This window comes from Bubalus bubalis, chromosome 3 (genome assembly GCF_019923935.1).
Source record: "Bubalus bubalis isolate 160015118507 breed Murrah chromosome 3, NDDB_SH_1, whole genome shotgun sequence".
Taxonomy (NCBI): domain Eukaryota; kingdom Metazoa; phylum Chordata; class Mammalia; order Artiodactyla; family Bovidae; genus Bubalus; species Bubalus bubalis.
The window spans coordinates 38,521,404-38,544,891 of NC_059159.1; the positions used below are offsets into that span (position 1 = coordinate 38,521,404).

General features: G+C 56.8%; 1 protein-coding gene across 8 annotated transcripts in view; it reads left to right on the forward strand.

The window, feature by feature from the left end:
• ATP2A3 (ATPase sarcoplasmic/endoplasmic reticulum Ca2+ transporting 3) overlaps positions 1-19,397 on the forward strand; it is a 34,318-nt gene extending 14,921 nt beyond the window's left edge. For 2 of the 8 annotated variants that reach the window (XM_006079687.4, XM_006079689.4), the window contains 14 exons: positions 234-698; positions 1,526-1,614; positions 1,786-1,888; positions 2,953-3,084; positions 3,485-3,610; positions 5,042-5,260; positions 5,427-5,762; positions 7,359-7,579; positions 8,533-8,735; positions 9,330-9,415; positions 13,770-13,903; positions 14,348-14,465; positions 14,998-15,115; positions 18,000-19,397. In XM_006079687.4, the coding sequence (XP_006079749.2) occupies positions 234-698; positions 1,526-1,614; positions 1,786-1,888; positions 2,953-3,084; positions 3,485-3,610; positions 5,042-5,260; positions 5,427-5,762; positions 7,359-7,579; positions 8,533-8,735; positions 9,330-9,415; positions 13,770-13,903; positions 14,348-14,465; positions 14,998-15,115; positions 18,000-18,019 (2,370 nt within the window). In that variant the 3' untranslated portion in view covers positions 18,020-19,397. Of the gene's footprint in view, positions 1-233; positions 699-1,525; positions 1,615-1,785; positions 1,889-2,952; positions 3,085-3,484; positions 3,611-5,041; positions 5,261-5,426; positions 5,763-7,358; positions 7,580-8,532; positions 8,736-9,329; positions 9,416-11,235; positions 13,904-14,347; positions 14,466-14,997; positions 15,116-15,361; positions 15,472-15,658; positions 16,710-17,999 lie in introns of those variants that run through there. The other 6 variants (XM_006079686.4, XM_006079688.4, XM_025280831.3 and 3 more) reach the window with 6 other exon arrangements.
• Positions 19,398-23,488: the final 4,091 nt, after the last annotated feature.

Here is a 23,488-nt window from a genome sequence, read left to right on the forward strand (position 1 = left end):
GGGAATGTGGCGCCAAACCAAGTCCCTGCCTGCATAGAGCTGACACTGTCAAGGCGATGACAGTCATAACTCGAGACTACATAGCTGCATCTGTCTGGGAGCACTAAGTGACATGGAGAAAGAGAAAGCCAAGGAGCGGGAAGCGAGCCCTAATCCCAGCCTGAAGGGGTCAGGGGTCCTGGTCCCCTGCTGAGGTGCCAACCAGCCCCTTTGCGTATCCCTCTCTCGGCCAGGGCACCAATATTGCATCAGGCAAGGCAGTGGGTGTGGCAGTGGCCACGGGCCTGCACACCGAGCTGGGTAAGATCCGCAGTCAGATGGCCGCCGTGGAGCCAGAGCGGACGCCCTTGCAGCAGAAGCTGGACGAGTTTGGGCAGCAGCTGTCTCGCGCCATCTCCGTGATCTGCATGGCCGTGTGGGTCATTAACATCGGTCACTTTGCCGATCCTGCCCACGGCGGCTCCTGGCTTCGAGGTGCTGTCTACTACTTCAAGATCGCTGTGGCCCTGGCTGTGGCTGCCATCCCCGAGGGCCTCCCGGCTGTCATCACTACTTGCCTAGCACTGGGCACGCGGCGGATGGCCCGCAAGAACGCCATTGTGCGGAGCCTGCCCTCTGTGGAGACCCTGGGCTGCACCTCGGTCATCTGCTCAGACAAGACGGGCACGCTCACCACCAATCAGATGTCGGTCTGCCGGGTGAGTGGCTGCAGCCAGCCTGGGTGTTGCTGTGTGATGCTCGGCAGGCTGGGCTACCTCTCTAGGCCACTCCCCGACTCCAGAGATGGAGGAGAGAATATGTGCGCTGTCCCATGGTGGGAAGCAGGTCCAGGTTTTCCTGGGGCAGAGCAGCAAAGCCTGGCTGGACATGCATCATTTGGACACATGTGTCACTCTGTAGGGTCCTGGCAGGCCTCGCAGGCCGTCTGTGAACCTCAGTTTCCTCGTCTGAAGTTTGGGTGTGCAAGCCCTGCCAGGTGACCATAAAGGAAATAGGGGAGGGTCAAGTACAGCCTGGGTATCCGAGCCAAGCCGGGCCTGGACCCAGGTTTTAATCCTGCTCCACCGTGACACTCTGGTCAGTGCCTGTCACCCGATACACCAGCTCCAGTGACCTGGGAAGGGCCCAGGCAGGAATTATTCATTCCTTGGCACTCGATTCCAGATCCTGGGCTGCTGCCCACATGCTCCAGGGAGTCTGGCTGAGACTCCAGCAGGTCTCTGGGGTAGAGGAGTGGCTGGGGTGATGCTGAAGGCTGTGGGTTTCCCATTCTCCCAGGCCCCCTGATCACTCCTCTCCCACCCCTGCTCCCATAAAACCCTGGAAACCCACGCTCTGTGTCTGAGACCTTAGTCCCCCACAAAAGCGCACCAGAGGCTGCCGCAGGGGTGGGGGCACCAGCTTGCTTTGCTGCCCTGCAGCCCCTGACCTGCTAGAATCCCTAGTAGGACTTCATTTGAACAGTCCCACTAGGGATAATGAAACAAGGGTTTGAAAAACATGAGCACATCCTTGTGCCCCCCAGATGTTCGTGGTAGCTGAGGCCGGAACGGGTACCTGCCGTTTGCACGAGTTCACCATCTCGGGCACCACGTATGCCCCGGAGGGCGAAGTGTGAGTGCTCGGCGAAGGGGCACAGGTGGGCGGGGTTTACGGGTGGGCGGGGCTACGTAGGACAACTGTTGAGAGTTGTCATTGGCGAGGCCTCCTGGGGGCGCGGCCAACATACTGGGCATCGCCCAGGGGCGGGGCCAATAACCCAGTTCTGACCCTCTGGCTCCACAGGCGTCAGGGAGAGCGGCGAGTACACTGCGGGCAGTTTGATGGGCTGGTGGAGCTGGCGACCATCTGTGCACTGTGCAATGATTCAGCACTGGACTACAACGAGGTGGGTCCCTACCCACTTTCAGTGACTTCCCTAGTATCCAGGTGCTTAGAACAGACCTTTCTTCCAGAGTATCCAAGCTCCCAGGATTGGAAGTCCCTGCCCCTTGGGAGTGCCACACCCCAGGACCACTGTCATCCACACTGCCCCCCCCCCCCCCCGCCCCGCTACTTCCTCGGTTTGGCTTTAGAACCTTGCTCTGGGGCTCTTGGGCTGTGGGGGACTGTAATGTAAAAGGTAGAAAGGCCAGGGATGCCTGGGAGAAGAGGTGTAGGGGACAAACACTAGGAAGTGTTTAAAGCAAAAGGCACAGCCCAGAAACGGCCCACAGGCCACTATAACCTGATGTGATCTAGGCAGTGAACTCTTCCTTGTGGCTGGAGCAGAAGCATGGTGCACACGGGAGGCTTTTTGCCCCTGAATGGGGGCACTTGGCCAGACCAAGTCAGTCTGATGCCCAGCTGAGGGCAGCAGACAGACAGCAAAGGGTATAGAGCAGGGGAGTGATATGTTCAGATCTGCATTCACAGAGGATCACCTAGGTCTCAGTGTGGAGGACAGAACAGACTGGGCAAGACCAGGGCCAGGGAGCCCTATGTGGTCATCTGGGCCTAAGAAATGTCAGCTGAGTCCTGGCTGGGGCTTCAGGAAGAGAGGAGTAGGCATGGGTTGGAGAGAGTTTGGAGCCAAAATCCTGGGACTTGGTGACCAGTTAGGTGAAAGAGGGAGGAGCTCAGGTAGCTTCTAGCTGCCATTCTGGCTGGAACAGTCACTTGAGGGGCACATACAGAAAGATGGAGGTAGACTGAGGGTTGGAAGGGAATCAAGCCCAACAGGCAGCAACTGCATGAGTGGGCGTGGAGCTCAAGAGGGAGGTAGCAGTGACCTGGGTGCGCACTGGCTGTTGTGAGCCTATGAAGAGTGGCGGAGGCAGGGGCATATGAGGCTGCAGGGAGAGAAGAGGGAGGGAAGCAGCAGCGCCTGGGAGCTCCAAGGCTCAGGGAGTGAGTGGGAGGTGAGACCGGGGGCTGCCCCGACCCTCACTCCCTGTACCTGGGCCCCTCTAGACCAAGGGTGTGTATGAGAAGGTGGGAGAGGCCACGGAGACGGCCCTGACGTGCCTGGTGGAGAAGATGAATGTTTTTGACACAGACCTGCAGGCTCTCTCCCGGGTGGAACGAGCTGGTGCCTGCAACGCGGTGAGCAGCATGGGGGCCTTGGCCACAGTCCGTGTGGCTGGGGCTTCTGGGGCATCGGGAGAAGGGAGAGAGGGGAAGGAAGTCCTGGGAGGCTTCTGGGAGGAGGAAGGACCTCAGATGCCTACCTAGTAAGACTGGTCTAGGGAGAAAAGAGAGGAACAGCTGAGTGTGGGCAAGGACTTGGAGTCAGAAATTACCCAGCCTCGTCAGGAAGTGGCAACTTTGGGGCATTTCTAGGGCTGGAGAGGGAGATGGAGGCCTTGAATGTCAGGGTTAGAGGAGGATAGATTCACCACTGTGTAGGGAGCAAGAGGCTCTTCATGGGGTCGAGCAGCTGGCGAGGAAGCAGCCAGGATCGCTGGCCCTGCCCCTCACGCCTTGACCTGCCTGGGCCCCGCAGGTCATCAAGCAGCTGATGCAGAAGGAATTCACCCTGGAGTTCTCCCGAGACCGGAAGTCCATGTCAGTGTATTGCACGCCCGCCCGCCCTGGCCTGCTGGCCCAGGGCAGCAAAATGTTTGTGAAGGTGGGCCTGCCCGACCGGCCTGGGGCCTCTGCACACCTGGAGTCCCCGGGGGCCTGCTCTCCAGTCCTCTGACGAGCCAGAGCCTGCAGCCGTGGGACACTGGGGGAGGTGGGAGACCCTCGGCAAAGGGATGCCTCTGGAATGAGGGTGGTCAGCCTGCCACGGGGAACTGGGAGGGGGACCCCGTGTCGGGCAGGTAAAACCCGGGCCAGATGCTGAGGCCTGCCCCTCCCTGTGGTCCCAGGTCTGATCTGAGAGGCACGGCCTTGCCGCATGACCTTGGGGCCACTCGCTCCCACGTGGGCCTTTGGTCCCCGTCTGAATAGCGGGTCAGGCTGGACTGTCTCAGGAGCCCTTTTGCTTCTGATGGGGACTGTTGAAGTGGTTGGTGTCCACACTTGGTGCTTTGTGTCTTGGAAACAGTCCTAAGGAGGAAAGGAAACAGCTCCATCCAGACTCTCGTCCATAGTCCTTCCTGTCACTGATTTTTAATATGAAGTAGGAGTCAGATTAAAGAAAAACCTTTAAAATCTGTTTTAAAACCTGCAGTGGGGGGTTTTAACCTGTTGTAAAACAAAAAGCTTCTGTATTGGGAGTTTGGGTTTCTTAAAATACCTAGTGTTTGACTATATATATATATATATATATATATATGCTGTATATATATATATTGTGTATGTATATATATCAAGGGACTTCCCTGACATTCCAGTGGTTGAGACTCCACACTTTCACTGCAGGAGGTTCAGGTTCCATCCCTGGTCGAGGAGCTAGGATCCCGCCTGCCCTGTGGCTCGGCCACAAAAAACAAACAAAACCCCCCTAGTGTTTGGGGTACCTTTTGGGGAGATGGAGGAGGCACTGATGGAGGATTCAGAGTTTTTTTCCAGGCCTGAGACGAGGTCCAGGGTGAGACCCCAAGGCCAGTGAGAAGCCTGGCACCCCACGACCACCCTCCAGAGCCACATCCCCCACACCCTCAGCTGGACTCTGTTTCTGGTCCCCCAGCAGGGCTCAGCCCACTTCCCGATGCAGAGCACCTTACAGAATTGGAATCGTGGGAGCACCAGCCTGGCAGGGCAGCAGGGTCTGCAGGAGGGTGCCATTCCCACCCTGTCCCCCAAAATGCTGCGTCAGGCCTTCTCAGCTGCAGGCTAATTGCCGGCGTAGGGGGATGTTCTGCTGGGCGCTTCACACTGCGTCACACTCTATATGAGCCCCCCCTACCCTCTGGGCTCTCTCACAGTGGGGCCCACCTGGTTCCTGCACCAACCTTCTTAAAGATGGATGGATTCTGTTGCGCCCCTTATTCTGTGTCCCCTTGAGTGACCTTACTTACCTGAGATCTAGGCCTCAACTCACAGTTAAGCAGGAGGGAGGGGTGGGGTCTCGACTGACCGAGTTGTCTCCTCCCCTGTCCCGCTCCTGCAGGGGGCTCCTGAGAGTGTGATTGAGCGCTGCAGCTCAGTCCGTGTGGGGAGCCGCACAGTACCCCTGGACACCACCTCCAGGGAGCAGATCCTGGCCAAGGTCAAGGATTGGGGCTCAGGTTTGGACACGCTGCGCTGCTTGGCACTGGCCACCCGAGACATGCCCCCAAGGAAGGAGGACATGCAACTGGATGACTGCAGCAAGTTTGTGCAGTACGAGGTGGGTGCTGGGACCCCAGGGCTGTGTGTCCACCTGCAATATGAGGTGGGTGTGCAGTAGGAGGTGGGTGTTGGGGCCCCGGGCTCGTGTGTCCGCCTGCAGCGCTGGGCAGGTGGCAGGTTGAGGATGGGTCCAGGCTCCGCTGGCATCTGCCCCCTCCCTACAGACGGACCTGACCTTCGTGGGCTGCGTGGGCATGCTGGACCCTCCGAGGCCCGAGGTGGCTGCCTGCATCGCACGCTGCCACCAGGCAGGCATCCGTGTGGTCATGATCACAGGGGACAACAAAGGCACGGCCGTGGCCATCTGCCGCCGGCTTGGCATCTTCGAGGACACGGAGGACGTGGCGGGCAAGGCGTACACAGGCCGTGAATTCGATGACCTCAGCCCCGAGCAGCAGCGCCATGCCTGCCGCACGGCCCGCTGCTTCGCCCGGGTGGAGCCCGCCCACAAGTCCCGCATTGTGGAGAACCTGCAGTCCTTTAATGAGATCACTGCCATGGTGAGGCCACAAGCTGGGAGCCTGCGGGGAGGTGGCGGTCTGGGGTATGGTGGGAAGCACTGACCACAGGGCTTAGAAAGAGCAACTGGCCAACCCCTGCCTCTGCTTCATTCTTATTTTTCCCAACATCTTATTTCAAAAAATTTCAAGCCCAAAGAGAAATTGAAATGATTTTTATAGCGAATGCCTGTAGATATCTGCCATCTAGAGTCTATAAATAGCATAGGTATATTTGCTTTATCACATACCTGTCCATCTACCCACCTTTAACCCATCTTTCTTAATGCATTTCAGACTCAGCTGTAGACATCAGTATGTTTTGCCCTCACACAGGAGGGGGAACTTTACCATCAACCCATGAGGTTCCTTTACACACCTTCTCTATCCGGCCACGACTCGCAGTCTCTGCTCTGATTGTTTTTCTTGCATCATGGATTATTTTGCCTCTCGTGGATTTTCACATGAGTGGATCATACAGCATTTGCTGTCTGGCCTTTTCCTTTGAGGTTTATCCACGTTGCTGGGGGATCGGTGCCATGATTTTTCGTGTATTGTTCAGTGGCATTACACTGTTACACCAGTCTCTTCATCCCTCCCCTCTGGATGAACGCTTGGTTTGGTCTGTTTTTGTTCCATCTCATTCTTGATTGCTGACCTCTTCATCAACGCTGATCTTACTCTTAACCTCGATCTCACTCCCCCCTCTCTTGACCTCAGTTTATAATCTTGACCTCCAGCCTATCCCAGTCCTTTACGTTGACCTTAATTCTTATATGTGGCTCAGTCTTGACCTGATAATGAGCTGGGCACCAACCTTGACTTGACCACAACTGTAAACTTGTTCTTGGCCCTTATTTTTGACCTTCACACCGACTTGGTCCCGGACCTCAACCTTAAACACCTTAAACTGATCCTTTACTCAACTCAAGCTTGATACGAGTTCCAGTCTTTACCTGGACCCTGATCTGATCCCTGACATTGACCCCCCCCCCAACAATCTATTACTTTATGTTGACCTCAGCTTTAATCTGGCCTTCAATCTTGACTTTGACATCAACTCTAACTTCTACCATGACATCATTCCTGATAGGGACCATAGCCTGGACTTGATCTCTCCCTTAATCTAATTTTTTTATCTTGAACATAAGTCCATTCTTGACCCTGTCTTTCACCTTGGCTCCAGCCTTCACCTTAACTACACCCCTAACTGACCCTTGACCTGGGCCATGACCTTCACCTCATTCCTGATTTGACCTTAACTTTGTCCTTAACCTCAGTCTCATTTTCTACCCCACATCCCACTGTGATTTCATCCTTGCCCTCAATGTAGACTCACCTTCTTCCCGTCCTCGCCTCACCATCCTCTCTGACCTTAAACTTGACCTTCTTCTCAATTTTGTCCTTGTCTGCACTCCCTGCCCTGTTCTTAGCCTCAGCCCCAGATCAGTTTCTAGGCTCATGACCTCACCATTGGTTCCATTCAGCTGTCTGCTTCCTCGGGGACAACCCCTAAACTTGGCGACAGGCTGAGGGAGGGGAGTCAGGCAGGTGTCAGGGAAGTTTCTCAGGTGTGAAGCCCCCTAACCTGGCCCTCAGACAGGAGACGGAGTGAATGATGCCCCAGCCCTGAAGAAAGCAGAGATTGGCATCGCCATGGGCTCTGGCACGGCCGTGGCCAAGTCAGCGGCAGAGATGGTACTCTCAGATGACAACTTTGCCTCCATCGTGGCCGCGGTAGAGGAGGGCCGGGCCATCTATAGCAACATGAAGCAATTCATCCGCTACCTCATCTCCTCCAACGTTGGCGAGGTTGTCTGGTGAGGCCCTGTATTCAGTCCTCCCAGCCCTCTGGACTAGCTGTGGATCCCCAGGACAGGGAAAATGCCTGGTCTGGGATGGGGCGACAGGGAGAATGCCTGGTCCTGGGATGGGGCTGCAGGGATGACAGGACCCGTGTCCTTCCCTGGAAGACTGGGACCTTCCAGAGTCCCACCTCAGAGTGGGCAGGAACAGGGACACCCCATCAATCTCCAGAACCCCTGATGTACCTTAGTCCCCAGGGTGGTGCTGGAGAAATCCCCTGGCATCCCTCCAGCCATGACCTTCTTCCCACTTTCAGAATCCTGCGAGATGGGAGAACTCACCTCACCTTTGGGCAGTAATATGTTTGTGTGTGTAAATACAGGGTGTGTGCCTGAGTGAGAGGTGTGTGTACACGTGTGCATGTGACTTCCTGTTCATCTTTGGGCATGAGTACAAGCACCGAGGATTTGTGCTCGCATGTAATCGTGTACACACTTAGGTTCACATGTGAGTGATGCCTGTGGCAAATGGTGAGCGCACGTTTGCCTGGCCGTGTAAGAATTCTGCATCTGTGCACGTCAGGGCAAGCGTGTAGATGTTTGCTTGTGTTTGTGGGATTGTGTGTCCTGCACTAGGAGTTTTGCACACATCTGTGAACAAATGCGTATCTGCTCAGACATGCACTGTCCACATGTGTGTGTCTGTGTGTGTGTCTTAAAGAGAACTTGTGTCCTGTCCTCAATGGGAGAGGCCTAAAGGGCGGGTCTATCCAGGCCCCAGAGCTAGGACTGGGGGTTCAGGGGTGGCCCAGTGTGACCAGAGTGTATGCACCTACTTCTCACTTGTGCACACACATCAGAACTAGCAGAGTGAGGCGGGGCTGCTGCAGAGACAGTGGGGCCTGGGGTGTGAGTAGCAGCTGGACCTGCCATTTGCTGGGAGCTCAAGCCCATGACTCTGGTTCCAGCATCTTCCTCACAGCGATTCTGGGCCTGCCCGAAGCCCTAATCCCTGTGCAGCTGCTCTGGGTGAACCTGGTCACAGATGGCCTACCTGCCACAGCCCTGGGCTTCAACCCCCCAGACCTGGACATTATGGAGAAACGACCCCGAAACCCTCGAGAGGCCCTCATCAGTGGCTGGCTCTTCTTCCGATATCTGGCTATTGGAGGTGAGTGGGATCCCAGCTTTCATAGGGATTCCTGGAGTTTCCTAAGACCCTTGTATCAGTTACACTTACAAACTCCAGACCAATATGACTCAGCCTGGCTTATGTCAAGAGAAACTGTACGTGGACTCATGTAACTGAAAAGACTGGGTATGCTTCAGGCATGTCTGGATCCAGCCCTCAGACTGTCACTGGCATATTTTAGCTCTGCCTGAGCTTCATTCTTAAGCAGGTGCTCCTTGGGATGGCAGGATGGTTGGCAAAGCTCAAGCCCTCAGACTTGCCCCATTACAATCCCAAATAAAGCAGAAGAAAGAGTCTTATCCTATCACTTCTGTAGAAATAGGATGAAATTCTCAGGCCTGTTCTCCACCCATATTGTGTCACCTGCTTATCTCCTTGCCAATTGCTGTGGCCAGGGATGGAGCAGATGCTGTCTGCCCATCAGGGCCACTGCTGACCCTGAGGGTAGGTGCTACATACTAAAGGGAGAGAGTGGTTCCCTGACAGAGATTCAGCAAATTATTGGGAAAGGGAAACAGATGCCAGAAAGCCACAGGCGTGCACTATAGCCAGTTTCTTCCTGCCTCCCCACAGTGTACGTCGGCCTGGCCACAGTGGCTGCTGCCACCTGGTGGTTCCTATATGATGCCGAGGGACCGCAGGTCACCTTCTACCAGCTGGTAAGCAAGGGATGGCCAGGAAGCCCATTGGGGTCATCTGAGAGGTGGTGTTGTTAGAGTTCCAGGAGAGAGGGAATCCAGAACCCTACGGGTGGCCAGTGGCTGTCCCTCCCCACCCCTGTACACCTGTAGACACCCACCACTTAAGGAAACAAGCTCAGAAACCGCCAGAGGCCTAGAGACAGCAGCACAGCCCCTGAGCCAGAGAAGATGCTGCTCGCTCCCCCTATCATTCAGTTACAGGGGGCCTCAGGGCTTCACTGCCCGGAAGCCTTACCTTTATTGGGAAACATCCCAAACATTGAGGGCTCAGTGATAGGAGCACCTAAATGATGGAACTTTTGGCAGAGGGTCAGACTGAAGTGATCAATAGTGGAGGGAAGGAATCAGCCAGGCTTTTATAGCCAGCCTGTCTCTTGGGGAAAGGACCCACTGACCTCTTGAAGTCCCCTGGGTGGCAGGTGCACACCACAGGCCTGGCTTAGTTCAGCCTAGCTCTGGAAGTAAGCAAGGAGACGCCACCTCCATCCTGACCTCAACTGCTGTCTGTCCATCTGTCCCTCTGTCTGAGCAGCCAACGCATCTCTTTTGCTTGAAAGAACCATCGCAGCAATTCTGGCCAGGCCAGTGGTGGGTTTCTGGTTTAAAGGAGAGAGCTGCCTGGATGTAGACTTTCCTTCCTCTGGTGTGCTAGCCTTTCCATTTTCCTGTAGACAGAAGAGCTCAAGGGAGGGACCCCGACTTCCTGCCCCCATCTTGGGTGTGTCAGGGAAACACAGTCGTCCCCACCCCTGGGGGCAGTGTGAGGGCTCTTTCTGGGGTTCACAGCTAGGTGGAGGCAGCTGGGGGTGCTTTCTTTCTCCCACCAGCCCTCAAGCACATGGGGCTCCCCTCCTGGCAGCAGTGCAGAGCCTGGGCCCAGACCCCTATCCCAAAGGCCGGTGGCCCCCAGCCCTCGGCATATGGACCAGACACCTGCCCCTGCAGCTCCTGTAGGGGCGGCAGGTGGAGAGTGGGGGTGTGCTGACCGTCCTGCCACAGCCTTCCTCCTGTCCCATCACTATCACCATCCTTTGGGCTATGAACCCCAAATCTCCAGGGACCTCCCCCCGTATCAACCTTCTGAGCAGTCCCATACAGCCAGCTGCATACCTCCTATGGGATATCCCATGGTCCCAGTGCACTCACCAAGTCCAAAGTCAAAATCAGTTGCCCTTTTGTAAACAATTGCCTCTTCTTCCATCTGCATCTCAGTTCCACCTCCTCCCTGGTCACCCCAGCCAGACCCCTGGAGTCCTGCTAGACACACATCCCAAACCCACCACCAGTCAGTCCTCAGTCCCCCGGGGCCACCGTCCCAACTGTCCTCAGGTCATTCCATTTCTCATTTATCCACTTGGGCGAGAAGTGGCTGTTAGGCACCGACTGTGCCAGGCACAAATTGCTAGAGCAATGGCGGTGACTGAAATGGCAGAGTATCTGCAGAGAGTGTCCCGTCTGGTGGGGGAGGGAGCCAGGGAAATGGGCGGTCACGTTTTATAGTGAGCCATGCTTCTGCAGAGAAAAGGCAGGAGGCTGTGGAACTCGGAGGTGGTCAAGACTTAGACCTAAAGTAGAACTCTCAGCTGCAGGTGTTGGAATTTCAGGAGAGGTGCCTGGAGCCCCGCTAGCATTCCTGGAGGAATGCTGAATAAAGGCAGGAGAGTAGATCCTGGATCCTGGCCGCCCAGGTTCACACCCAGGTTCTATCACACACAAGCCGTGTGATTTGGAACAGGCTACTTAACCTCTCTCTTCATTTCTCCACCCATATAAACTAGGTAATAGACCCTGCCTCGTAGGGCTATCCAGACGATTACCCGAGTCAGTACATATAAAGTGCCTAAACCAACACTTGGCATGTGGTAAGAGCTATGTAAATGTTAATGAAACCCAGAGGGAGGCTCACAGGTGAAGGAGAATGGGAAATAGCCAGGGAGGCCAAGGGAAGGAGTAGGGAGAACAGTAGCTTCACCCAAAGAAACAGGCCTGCCACCCCCAGGGGAGGGGTGCTCACGATGAAACTGCGAGGCAGAAGTTCCAGCCCCTGAGCACCTTCTGATGAACAGTGCAGGAGGCCACACTGCGGCCCAGGACCCAGGCACAGTGCAGGTGCTCACTGCTGAGACCCAGAAGGTCGGAACTGGGCAGGGTGTTTTTGTATGCTGTGATGGGACTTTGTTGGTGTGCGTGGGCTTTCTCTAGTTGTGGTGAGCAGGGGTTACTCTTCATTGTAATGCATGGGCTTCTCATTGTCTTGGCTTCTCTTTTTGCAGAGCACAGGCTCTAGGGCACGTGGAATTCGGTTGTTCAGGATTTAGTTGCTCTGTGGCAATTGGAATCTTCCAGGGATCGAACCTGTGTCCCCTGCATTGGCAGGCGGATTCTTACCCACTGTGCTAGCAGGGAAGTCCCGGGATGTTAATCTATTGAAACACCTCCATGTGATCCTGTTCTCATTGTCTTCCCTGTACGCGGGCATAGGGATGCAGGCACACCTGTGCCCAGATGGGAGGTGTGTGCATGGCATCTGCGTGTGCACGTTTGAGGAAGGTCCTTACCGTTAAGATCTGAAGGTGAGGCCTGACAGTGGTGACAGAACCCGAAAAAACATTTGTCCTCTTGGTCAGTTGGGCAGTTTCAAAGTTTAGGACATTTTCTCTGCCCTGTGATCAGCGCCAAATAAAACTGTGCACTTGTCCCAAATACTGGAGCTCGGTTTTTTTGGAGAAATTCCCTCCTCTGTTGATTTAAATGAGACTCTCCATCTCTTTGTCAAGAGAGAAGTCTAGCCAAGCCATGGTCTTTTATCATTTTGCATCGTGCACGAGAGAGGAAAGAACCAGCAGTCCCTTCAGGCTGACGGAGTCGCTCTACCCGCATTTATGCCGTGTGGGGAATGAGGGATGGATTTCCTGGGCAGGAGGTCAGGCCGCCGATCATATTACAGATTTCTCATTGAGGCTTATTTTCGCAGCACGTGGCCCTCATTTCTAAACTTTAATCTTAAAAGGATCACTGTTTCAGAGGAGATTCCAGGGGCCAGATGTTGGAGAACAGAGCTGTGTAATGGTTGTGAATGTTCACGCGAATCCCCGTGGTGCGGAAGAGAACGAGACGGAAGTTCTCACTAGTGGCCTCAGTTCAGCATCTTGTTACAGCAGCTTCTGAGAGCAAGGTTCAGGGGGCAGGAAGAAAACTCCCCTGGGGCCACAGGGGCAAGTGCCACCTCCCTTATTGAGTCCTGAGAGCTCCTTGTTCATTGTGGAGAAGCTGTGTAGCAAGCCATCACCTGACCACGCATGTGTTAGGCCTTGTCGTGAGCGAAGGGCAGGTCTGGTAGAGCTCGATTTCAGAGGCAGAAATGAAGAGGTGTGAATGGAACCTTATTTAATAATCATGACTAGGGCCCCAGTAGCCTCATCTTCTGGGCTTCCGAGGTGGTACTCGTGGTCAAGAACCTGCCTGCCAGCACAGGAGACCTGAGACTTGCATTTGATCCCTGGGTCAGAAAGATCCCCGGGAGGAGGGCATGGCAACCCACTCCAGTATCCTTGCCTGAAGAATCCGATGGACAGAGGAGCCTGGCTCCTACAGCCCATAGGGTCGCGTTGCAAAGAGTTGGACATGACTGAATCGACTTAGCACGCATGCTCACAGCCTCGTCTTCTACCAGCTAAAGGTGAATTCTATTCAAGTATAATTTTGCTGATTGATTTTCATATGCATTTACTTACTTGGCGTTAATCGCTCAGTCGTGTCCGACTCTTGGCGACCCCATGGACTGTAGCCCGCCAGGCTCCTCTGTCCATGGGATTTTCCAGGCAAGAATACTGGAGTAGGTTGTCATTTCCTTCTCCAGGGGATCTTCCCAACCCAGGAATCAAACCCGGGTCTCCTGTATTGCAGGCACATTCTTTACTCTCTGAGCCACCGGGAAAGCCCAACTCATTTGGTGGCTTCATTTAATCACTGCCTCCCCCAACCCCTGCACCTCTGATACTTAGGCCCTCACCCCCTGATTCCAGGGGCCCCTGCCGTCCTCCCCAGCCTCATACCAGCTGCTCTCCCTTTTCTCAGCACAACCCCACCGCAGTACATCTTGCCCTACCCGCTGGCACAGTGCAGCCCCTCTGTCCCATCCTGGGTGAGCGAGCACCCCTCCCTGGGCGAGCACCCCTCCCTCTCCACAGCAGCACGGGCTGTACTGTCCTCAGATGTAAGCTGAGGGTGAGGGGGTGGGGTGAGGCTCCCCATGCCCTGGGCCCGCCACTCTTCTTTCTGCCTGCACCCCATCTCACCTGGGTGCCCCCAGAGGAACTTCCTGAAGTGCTCCGAGGACAATCCAGTCTTTGCCGGCATTGACTGCGAGGTCTTTGAGTCACGCTTCCCCACGACCATGGCCTTGTCTGTGCTGGTGACCATTGAGATGTGCAATGCCCTGAACAGGTGGGCTGGCAGGGGGGCCTGAAGCGGGGGCTGGGACAGGGGCTGAGGGTCAGTAGGGGCCCAGGATTGGGGGTGGAGGTGTCCAGAATTACAGTCTGAGGGTCAGAAGGGTCCAGAGGAGGGTTCTGAGAGCCAATGGGGGCTAGAATTGGGATCCAGGCGATCAAGGGAGACATGGTTGAGGTCTGAGAGAATAGAAGGGCCAGGATTAGGTCTGAGGGTCAGAGAAAGGGGGTCTGAGCCCCAGGACGCCCCTGGGGGCTGAGTGGGCAATAGCCACACACCCCTCCTGGGTGCATTCCCAGAAGCACTCCGGATCTTAAAGGACGATGCTGAAACTCAGACCAGCTCCTCCCTGCACCTCACTTGGGGGATGGGTGGTGGACCAGAGCGGGGACTGCCCGCATCCTGGCCTGAGGTGAGCGCCCCGTGTGCCCTCAACAGCGTGTCGGAGAACCAGTCACTGCTGCGGATGCCGCCCTGGCTGAACCCCTGGCTGCTGGCGGCCGTGGCCATGTCCATGGCCCTGCACTTCCTCATTCTGCTTGTGCCGCCCCTGCCTGTGAGTCTCTGCCCAGCCCTGGTCCCCTCCTGCGGCTCCTGGGGTCACAGGGCCCTAATTCCCCTCTGAGGCTGGGCCTTTCCGGGGCCTCTTTGTGAAACTGCCTGGTGGCTGTGATGGGGGAGAGGTCTGATGGTGCTCCATGACCGCATGGAGCTGGACCCTGGTCAGCCAGATGTGTCCCCCACTTCAGGACATCCCTCCCAGACTTGGGGAACAGAACAGGTAGGGGGAGAAAAAAATAGAAAAAAAAAGTGGTCCCCCAAGGCTGGGGCAGGAGGAAGGACGATGCCCTTTGCCAGTGCAGAATTCCTCCCACTTCCCACCAGGACAGAAGGACTTGGTCCTGCGGGTGAGAGCAGGGGAGGGTGCCTGGGGCAGAGGAGACTCAGTGGACACAGATCTGGAGGCAAGACGGGGGGCACATCTTAGACGTGTTTGTGAAGAGTCCACTGTAGCCGGGGGTGTGTGAAGTGGTGGATGTGGGGGGCTCTGGGCACTCCTTCCTTTAACTAAGACGCCCCCATCCCAGCTCATCTTCCAAGTGACCCCACTGAATGGGCGCCAGTGGGTGGCGGTGCTCCAGATATCTCTGCCTGTCATCCTGCTCGACGAAGCTCTCAAGTACCTGTCCCGGAAGCACGTGGATGGTGAGTGGAGGCCCCAGACCCCCCTACCGGCTCGCCTCCAGCCCGCCTCCCCATCTGCCTCCGCCCCCAGTCTGCAGTGGGTGTCGGCAGGGTCTTGCACTTAGGGGCCGGGGCCCTGGGCTCACCGGGCTGCCAATGGGAGCACCGCTCAGGGCTGGGCCGCCTCGCTCTCCTCGCTCGCTGCCAGCCCTGCCCCGCCCGGCCTGCTGTGCCCTGCTCTGGGTCTTCCCCTCTGACTTCTCTGAGCTGAGCCTGTCGCAATGCAGGCCACTGTCAGGACGGCCTCCCAGACACAGACTGGGCAGCCGCTGACTGCCTCCTCTGGGACTCCAGACCACACTGGGTTGGCCTCTTTGGCACCACCTTGTGGGTGGGTGAAAGGGGCATTTTCTGAGTTCCCATCTCTGGGTCTGTCTTACCTCGGGAAGGAGGGCAGAAGGGCATAGTGGGGGGCGGTGTGTAGAGGGGCGGGCTGGGGCATGCTGTCCGTCTCTACCCGCCTCTGCAGGGGCTCAGAGAGTAGGCAGCTCTGAACCTCCCGAGGGCAGGGAGGTGGGATTGTTCTCATTCTCTGAACTGCCCAGAGAGGGAGGAAGCAGGGGTGAGAAACTCCCTCTTCCTGGGACTTTGAGCCAAGGCCTTGGGTCTGTGGCCAGGCTGCTGGTCCATGTTAGGCCCAGAGATGACCGAGGCCTGTGCTGGAGCAGCTGGGTGGGTCCTTAAGGGCCACCTCTGGCAGGAATGTATCCCAGGCCCAGGGGGGATGCTCGGGGTTGGGGTGGAGGGGCTATAAATAGATCACGTGTCTAGCATTCTGCAGGGGCCAAGGCAGTCAATCAGCCCCCATCTCCCACGCTGGCCAGCCCTCCTGGGCACTGCAAATATTTTGTCTTATTAAAAAGGCCAAAACAAGTCAGCCTCCACTCTCTGGAGAAGCTGGCCCACCCCAAGTCTGTCCGCAGGGTGACCAGACATGGTGGAGGAAAAGGAGGGCTCAGCCAAAGGGGAAAGTGGAGCTGGTGGGAGTGGGAGCCAAAGCAAGGCTCCAGCCCACAGGTACGGGGAGGGGAGCCGGACACAGCATTGTGCCTGCTGCGGGGTTTTTTCTGTCCCCACCTCTGGACGCTTGAGAATCCCATGGACCGAGGGGCCTGGCGGGCTATAGTCCATAGGGTCGCAAAGAGTCGGACATGACTGAAGCAACTGAGCACAGTGGACGCTCCGGGGGAGGTGAAGGAGGAGCTGGCTCTGTCATCTGAAACTCTATCTTCTGGACCCCCAACTCTGGCTGGAGAGCAGAGTTGGGGGTTGGTCCACCCAGAAGGCTTGACCTTGGCCACACTCGCTCACCTCCACAGTCAGGCCTCCTGGGGGTGTGGGCAGCTCAGACAGCTTCATGTCTTCAAGAGCTTTCTTTGGCCAAGAGGTTGTGCACGTTTTCTCGAGAAAACTCCCAAGTGAGGCTATTTCTCAGCCAAGGGGAGAAGCCTCTGTTTCCGGCACTGTTCCAGTGCTGGTTGCTGGATGATGGAGGATTTGGCTGGGTTGGGGAGGGGAGCAGGCCCCTAGTAGGACGGGACAGGGGAGGGAGCATCCTTGCCAGGCTGGGGTTGGGGTGGTTTATAGAAGAGGTAGGGTTTGAGCAGAGGTTTGAAAGGGGAGGATTGAACTTGGCAGAGAAGGAGCTGGGCTCTTAGTGGGGCTGGGGCTCAGAGTGCAGGGTACAGGGGTGAGGCCAGAGTGGGGCAGGGGCCTCGCTTACCAAGGTAAGGACCCTGGACATTGTCCTCAGGGAAGTGGAAGCCACAGAAGGGCGGAGGCATAGGAAGAACTGGGATCACCATGGAGGGCTGGTGGGGGGCGAGGCTAGAGGAAGAGAGGCTGCTGGGGCCTGTAGAGCTGGTCTGGGAGGGGGGACACTGAGGCCCAGGGTGAGCTGGTCCCAGGCAGTGCCTCCACCTCCACCAATAACCTGAGATGCTGACTGTGGTCCTGGTGAGGCCTGGCTTGTGAGTGTGATGCTCAGCTGTCAGGAGTGGCGTGGGGCCTATAGGCTGGGCATCTGTGCCCACATCAAAGAGATAGCGTGGAGTGTGCCCGCTGGCAGCCTAGACGGATCTGCCCCATGCGGCCGCAGTCCCTTGGGTCTCCTAAAGGCAGCCAGGGCGGGGGTGAGACGGGAGACCCTGTTATGTTCCCAAGCCGGCCTGGTGGCCTTTTAGGGAAGTTTTGCAGAGGACTGATGCTCATGACTTCCCCACGATTTATGAGGAGTGTGTCCTACAGAGGACTGTGGGTGCTGGGTCAGCCCCGGGGGGTTGTGGGGTGTCCCCTTGCCCCACCTCCTGGCTCTGCCCAGGTGTGGCTGAGCATCTGTCAGGCGGAGGCCTGTGGGCCTTGCTGAGGGGGGTGGGAGGCCTGGAGAGATTGAGTGTGAACCGATTTGGGAGGGTTCAAGATGCGAGGTGGGCCTGGGGTTTATTCTGATGGCAGTTAGGAAGCCATGGAAGGGAGCGGTGGGCTGAGTCTGTGGCATGATGCCAGGGGCAGGAGGGTGTTGGTGAGAGGCCTTGAGGCAACAGAGGACGAGACATGGGCGAGGCGTCAGGGTGGCCTTGGTTCCCGGACCTCTTCCTGGTGGGTGGTGGTTCACCAAACTAGAAACCAAGAGGAGAAGGAGTGTCGGATGCTCTGGGGGTGTTGATGGAATACGTGGGGTGAAGGAAGCCCCGGGGATGTCCAGAGGGATGGAGCAGGGCTGGGGGCCGACCAAGAGATGCTGTGGGAGAGCAGGAGAAGAGGAGGCCGGAAGGGGCCCGAGGGAGCCAGCCTGGATGTGTGCTCCCACACATACGTCTTCACACACTCTCGGGTTTTCTTCCAGAAGACAAGGGCCAGCAGTGAGTGCGGGGAGCAGAGTGGAGTCTGCAGCATGTACCTCAGAGTGACGGTGCCCAAGCGTTCGCCTCCGCCGCCCCCACCGCCCACCCGCCTGCACACTCGCCTGCTTGCTCACTGGGCTCACCGCCAGGCCTGGCCTGGGGTCTCCGTCCCCACTCCTGCCTGCCTGGGGGCTCTGTGATTCAGGTGTCTGGGCTCTAGTCCAGGATCTGCAGCCTGCGAGGGGCCTGCCCAGAGGCCGGAGCTGGCCCAGAGCCCTCCTCCCCGGATCCACAGCACGTACACTCACGCTCCGAGCGCTTCCCCTGCTTTGAGGCGGGGCATGCCCTTAGCGACCTGCAGGCGTGTCTACCCTGATGGAGTTCTGGGAACCACTCTGATCTCACTCTTAGCGATTGCCTGGTCTGGGGCCTGGTCGGCCCCAGGGTGAAGAGGGGACTTCCGGACCCAGCCGTGCACAGCGAGGACAGACAGCCCCCTCCATTCCACTCCGTTTCCTTGGAATCGACTCACGAGGGCTTGAGCCTGTTTCTGTTTATCCACGCAGGGAGTTGAAGACTCACAGCGAGGGACACAGGAGTGGGGGAGGGGGGCTGAGCAGGGATCCCCCTTTCCTGGGAAATGGCCAGCCTGCCAACCTCAGCTCCAGACTCAGGGTCCTCTGTTCCAAGCAAACGAAACACGCCATCTCTGCGTTGCCTGCCCTACCAAGCAGAGTATGGGGTTGCCTTCTGTGTTCCTGCCGCCTGAGACCTGAGACCTCCTTGGGATCGCTGAACACTGTGCCCTGCCACCCAGCCCAGGGCTCAGCCATCTCCAACTCTGCATGGCCGGGTGATCCTTGGCCTTAGTCTTTGCCCCTGCCCCCTGCACACCCATGAGCCAAAAGGGTGTCTGTCACTAAGAATGGCGAGTTATCAAGGGCACATTCCCTCTCTCCGTCCTTGCTGGAGGGACCCATGAGCACCTGGATCACCTCCGTGGAGGGAAGAGAGCGTTTGAGGAACACAGATGTTTCTCTGCACTCATCTCTTGCCCCTCCGGCAAAGATTAGCTCAGCACAGAAGCAGCAGTGAGCAATGACTGCGTCCTTGCCCCTCCTCGAGAGTGTACAGAGTGATTATTTTATATGTAAATCAAGACCCGTGTCCCATCCTGGTCCCCAGAATCAAAATCCCCCTCGGCCTGCCTTGCAGACAGATGGGCTTAACATTCAGCGGCCCCTCCCCCTAGCCTTTGCCTCCCTTCTCTTGAAAGTGAGAGAACCCAGAGTCTCCCATGTCTGTAGGGGAGGAGGGCGGAGAGGAGGGGCAGGGGCCTGTACCCACCTGCTGACCTGAAATCTGGTAGAGAAATAAAGGTCAAGTGTCTGGGGCCGTGAGGGTCGTCGTGTTTCCTGGGAAATGGGCCCCTCTCTGCCCCCTGCATGCTTCCCTTGGGGGCTCCCGCCCCCTGTGCTCCCTCCCCCAGGATCCGTGAGCAAGATCTGGGGCTCCCATGTCCCCAGCCAGAGATGATCTCGTCAGACAAGGGGCAGGGGAGACCCTGACTTCTGGAGTCGAGTCTGGCATGACTGCCTTCTCCACAGGTGCACAGCACTCGACAGTTTGTGCACGTGATCAAAGGCCTTTACACGTGGTTCATGGGGAAACAAGGCTGGGGGTGGTCCGTGGGAAGCAGGACTGGGCCTGGAGCCTGAATATCAAGGGTCCCTTGTTCCCCACAGAGGGGACCCCAGCCCCGGCTGTTCCATGGGTCTTGTCTCTCCCCCAGGTACCATCCATCTCTGGTCTTTACCAGCCCTACTCGAATGCATCCCCCCAAGATTTCTTGAGGCTCACGCTGTCCAGGGGCCTCATGAAGCTGCTTGTCATGAACTTCTGACTCACCCAGACGGCCCTGCCCTCTGGGACCGGGGGCTCTTGGAAGGGAAGAGCCAGGGTCCCCTGCCTCCCTCGTTTTCTCCTCTGAAGGGAGGACTCACTGCCCTGGGGAGGGGACTCGGGCCCTGCCCACAGGGCCAGAGGTGGGACCAGCTCCATAACCATTGGGCCTCAGTGCAGAGTGAAAATGTGGAGCCTCTTGTTCAAAGATTAGGAATTTCTTTTCTTTTTTTGATGTGGAGCATATCTAAAGTCTTTGTTGAGTTTGCCACATCATTGCTTCTGTTTTGCACTTTTTGGTTTTCTGGCCCTGAGGCATGTGGATCTTAGCTCCCCGACCAGGGATCAAACCCACACCTCGCTCGTTGGAAGGTGAAGTCTTAACCACTGGACCACCAGGGAAGTCTCAAAGAATTTCTTAGCAGTGGCTGCAGAGCAATAAACCACACATGCAGGTCTCCTCTGAGCAAGAGGTCCCCGTGCTACGGATGGGGCATCCAGGAAGCTGGTCAAGACCAGAGCAGACAGTACCTGCCCTTAGGAGCTGCCAGGTTTTATTTGGGGGACAGGGTTTGACATAAGTTTACCGCAGGACCTGGGAATGAAAAGGTTTCCCCCTTGTACAAGGTCCATCTCAGATCACAGCCTTTACACACACCTCATCTCGGGTGTCCTCAACCAGCTCCATGAGATGGGCCAGGCATGACTCTGTCTGGCCTGATCATCTAACTGGCCCTCATCTTGACAGACAGGCAGTGAGTGGCCCTATGATGGGCTTGGGGGTCTGCTCAGGACACAGGCGGGCTCCAGGGCTCCAGGGCTCCCGGCGGCCTCTGGCGCACTTGGCCAAGCCTGCTTTGCCTCCGCCCCCACCCCTCAGGCCTGCCCAAGTCTGGCCTTGTCCAGCACACGGCATGGAGCCTGATGGGCCAAGACAGGGCGGCCAAGGTAAACAGAGGTTTCCTACCTCACGGGCGCGGGCCCAGGAGGGAATTCCAGGGAAAGCCCCGGCATATTTCATTCTGGATCAGCGATGGCAGCCACCAAAATGCCCGTGGCCTTCCCCCTGCTCCCTTCAGAGGCCAGGATTTTGTGCTTCTGTGCCCCCACCAGTACACCCCACATCTGGGAGGGAGGCCCACTGGGGCTGCGTTGGGAGAAGTGGAAGAACAAACACAGAAAATGAAGTCGTGTCCACACAAAGACCTGAACCCGAGGGTCCACAGCAGCTGTATTCACCGTGGCCCCAAAATAAAGCAACCCAGACATCCATCGACGGGGGAAGGATAAACAAACTGTGGTGTGTCCATACAGTGGACGGCAACACCCCCCCACCAGCGATAAAAATTAGCGCATCCATCTATGCAACAGAATGCACGATGCTGAAAATCCTGGTGCTGAGGAAAAGAAATCAGAACCAAAACAGAGCCCATACTGAGTGATTCCAGCTCTGTGAAATTCTAGAAAAGGCAAAACAAATCTAGTAACAGAGCACAGAGCCGGGCTGGGAGCCGGAGAAGATTGACAGCGAAGGGGCAGGAGGAAGGTTCAAGAGTGATGGGTTGGGGCAGGGCTGGGGGCGGGGAGGGGGGCGTTGCAAGCATTTGTCAAAATTTGTCAAACTGTGTGACTAAAATGGGTATATGTGATTTCATGTAATGTAGCTCAGATGGTAAAGAATCTACCTGCAATGTAGGAGACCTGGGTTCCATCCCTGGATCGGGAAGATCTCCTGGAGGAGGGCATGGCAATCCCCTCCAGTATTCTTGCCTGGAAAATGCCATGGACAGAGGAGTGTCCGGCTGCAGTCCATGGGATCACAAAGAGCAGGACACGACCGAGCTACTGAACGACAACAACAAATTTACACCCTAATGCAGTTTGATTTAGAAGAAAGAGAAAAGAGGTGGGGGCCAGAGGGGGCGGTGGGTATGTGGCTGCTGTGGGTGTAGCATCTTCAGCATCAGCAGGAGGTGGACCTCTGGGTGTGTGCCTGCAAAGTGTGCAGTGCAGAGACCCAGGCCAGCCCCAAATTGCCCCACATTCCAGGGGCAGGAAGAGGCTGAGGGCCAAGGGGAAATGACCCCCAAGTATAGAGGAGAACCAGGGGGCTGGCACAGATGCCTCGGATACTCAGGCAGAGGGGCTCCAGCCAGATCATGGCCCATAGTTGGGGATAGAAGAGGCCAGAGAAGCCATGCAAGGTCCAGGTGGTGGGGAGATGCCAGCCTGGGGACCCCTGCTGTGGCCTCCACATGGATGCCCACGCTCCCCACACGTCCCCAGACAGTCCAGTTAGACCAGCCCAGGGCCCTGTTCCAGCCGGTGTCTGAGAGGCTGAGGTACCAGGTGAGTCCCTGGGACACTGAGGCTGGCCCAGATGGTCTGGGGAACTTGGGCTGAACTCCTCTTTGGGTGGTGGTGTGGCCTCTGCAATCTTGGGATGCTGAATGGCCAAGAAGACTCTTTGGAGCCTGTGCGACCCCCTTGAGAGCCTGGGCTGGCCTCCAGGACAGGCACACAGGCCCCCTCCATGCTCACAGAGCCGCTAAATTTAGCCAGGCAGGGGAGGCTGTCCTGGGGCCGAGCGCTTGGCAGCAACGCCTTGTCTCCCTACAAGGCCCGGCCCAGTGCCCAAGCCGGCCATCCGGCCTTTGGGCTTATAAGGCAGGTCTGGCGGCTCTCAAGGGCTGGAGTCTTGGGGTGGGCTCTGGGCCAATATCTCAGACTTTGGGGAACCTCCTTCCTGGCCACCAGCAGACACGGGAGCTAGTCGCTGTGTGACAGTGGGCACTCAACTTCCAGAGCCTCTGTGGCCTTACCTGTAAATGGTGATTCTCCAACTAAGGCTGCTATAAAGAAAAGCCCGCAGCATTCCAGGCTTGCCTCACCCCCCAAGATGTCTAGAACGAACACGGATATCTATCCCTGGGGATGCCGAAGCTGGGGCTAAGGGTAGGAAAGCACAGCCCTCGATGGAAAGATGCATTTTAGAACCGGTGAAGGGATGTTGACTCTATCAGCTGCCTGTCTTACTCTGCAGAGCTATTCACAGGGAAAGGAATTTGAGGAAAGAAATAGAACTTCATTTCTTTTTGTTTGGGGGGTTATGGTAACATCCCCGAATGAGACCATTCTCCAGGGTGTCCTGTTTTCTGAGGGTCAGGGTCAGAACCAAGACTGTAACAGGAGCTCATGTGTGTGTTCTGTTTGTCCATGGGTCCATCTGTCTGTCAGCAAGCCTGGCTCCTTGGGGGAGAAAGAGATGGAGGAGGAGGGGGAGGACATGTGAGGGTGTGAAAGGCACAGACACAGATTGGAGAAGGTCTGCCTGACCTCCTTCCCTTCCTCCTTCCCTTCCTCCATCCCTCATCCTTTCCTCCTTCCTTTCCCGTCGCCCTCTCTGCTCCCTTCCTTTCCCCGACCATGCCCCCTCATCCAGTCCCAGCAAGCCTCCTGAAATGGTTCCGACTCAGTGTCAGCATGCACCACCCCACCTCCCATCGCAAGCAATTCATGCCCAGGGCCTGCTAGTCCAAGGGCCGTGAGGTCAGCTGGGAAGAGGACAGATCCTTTTGTCTGGAGTCAA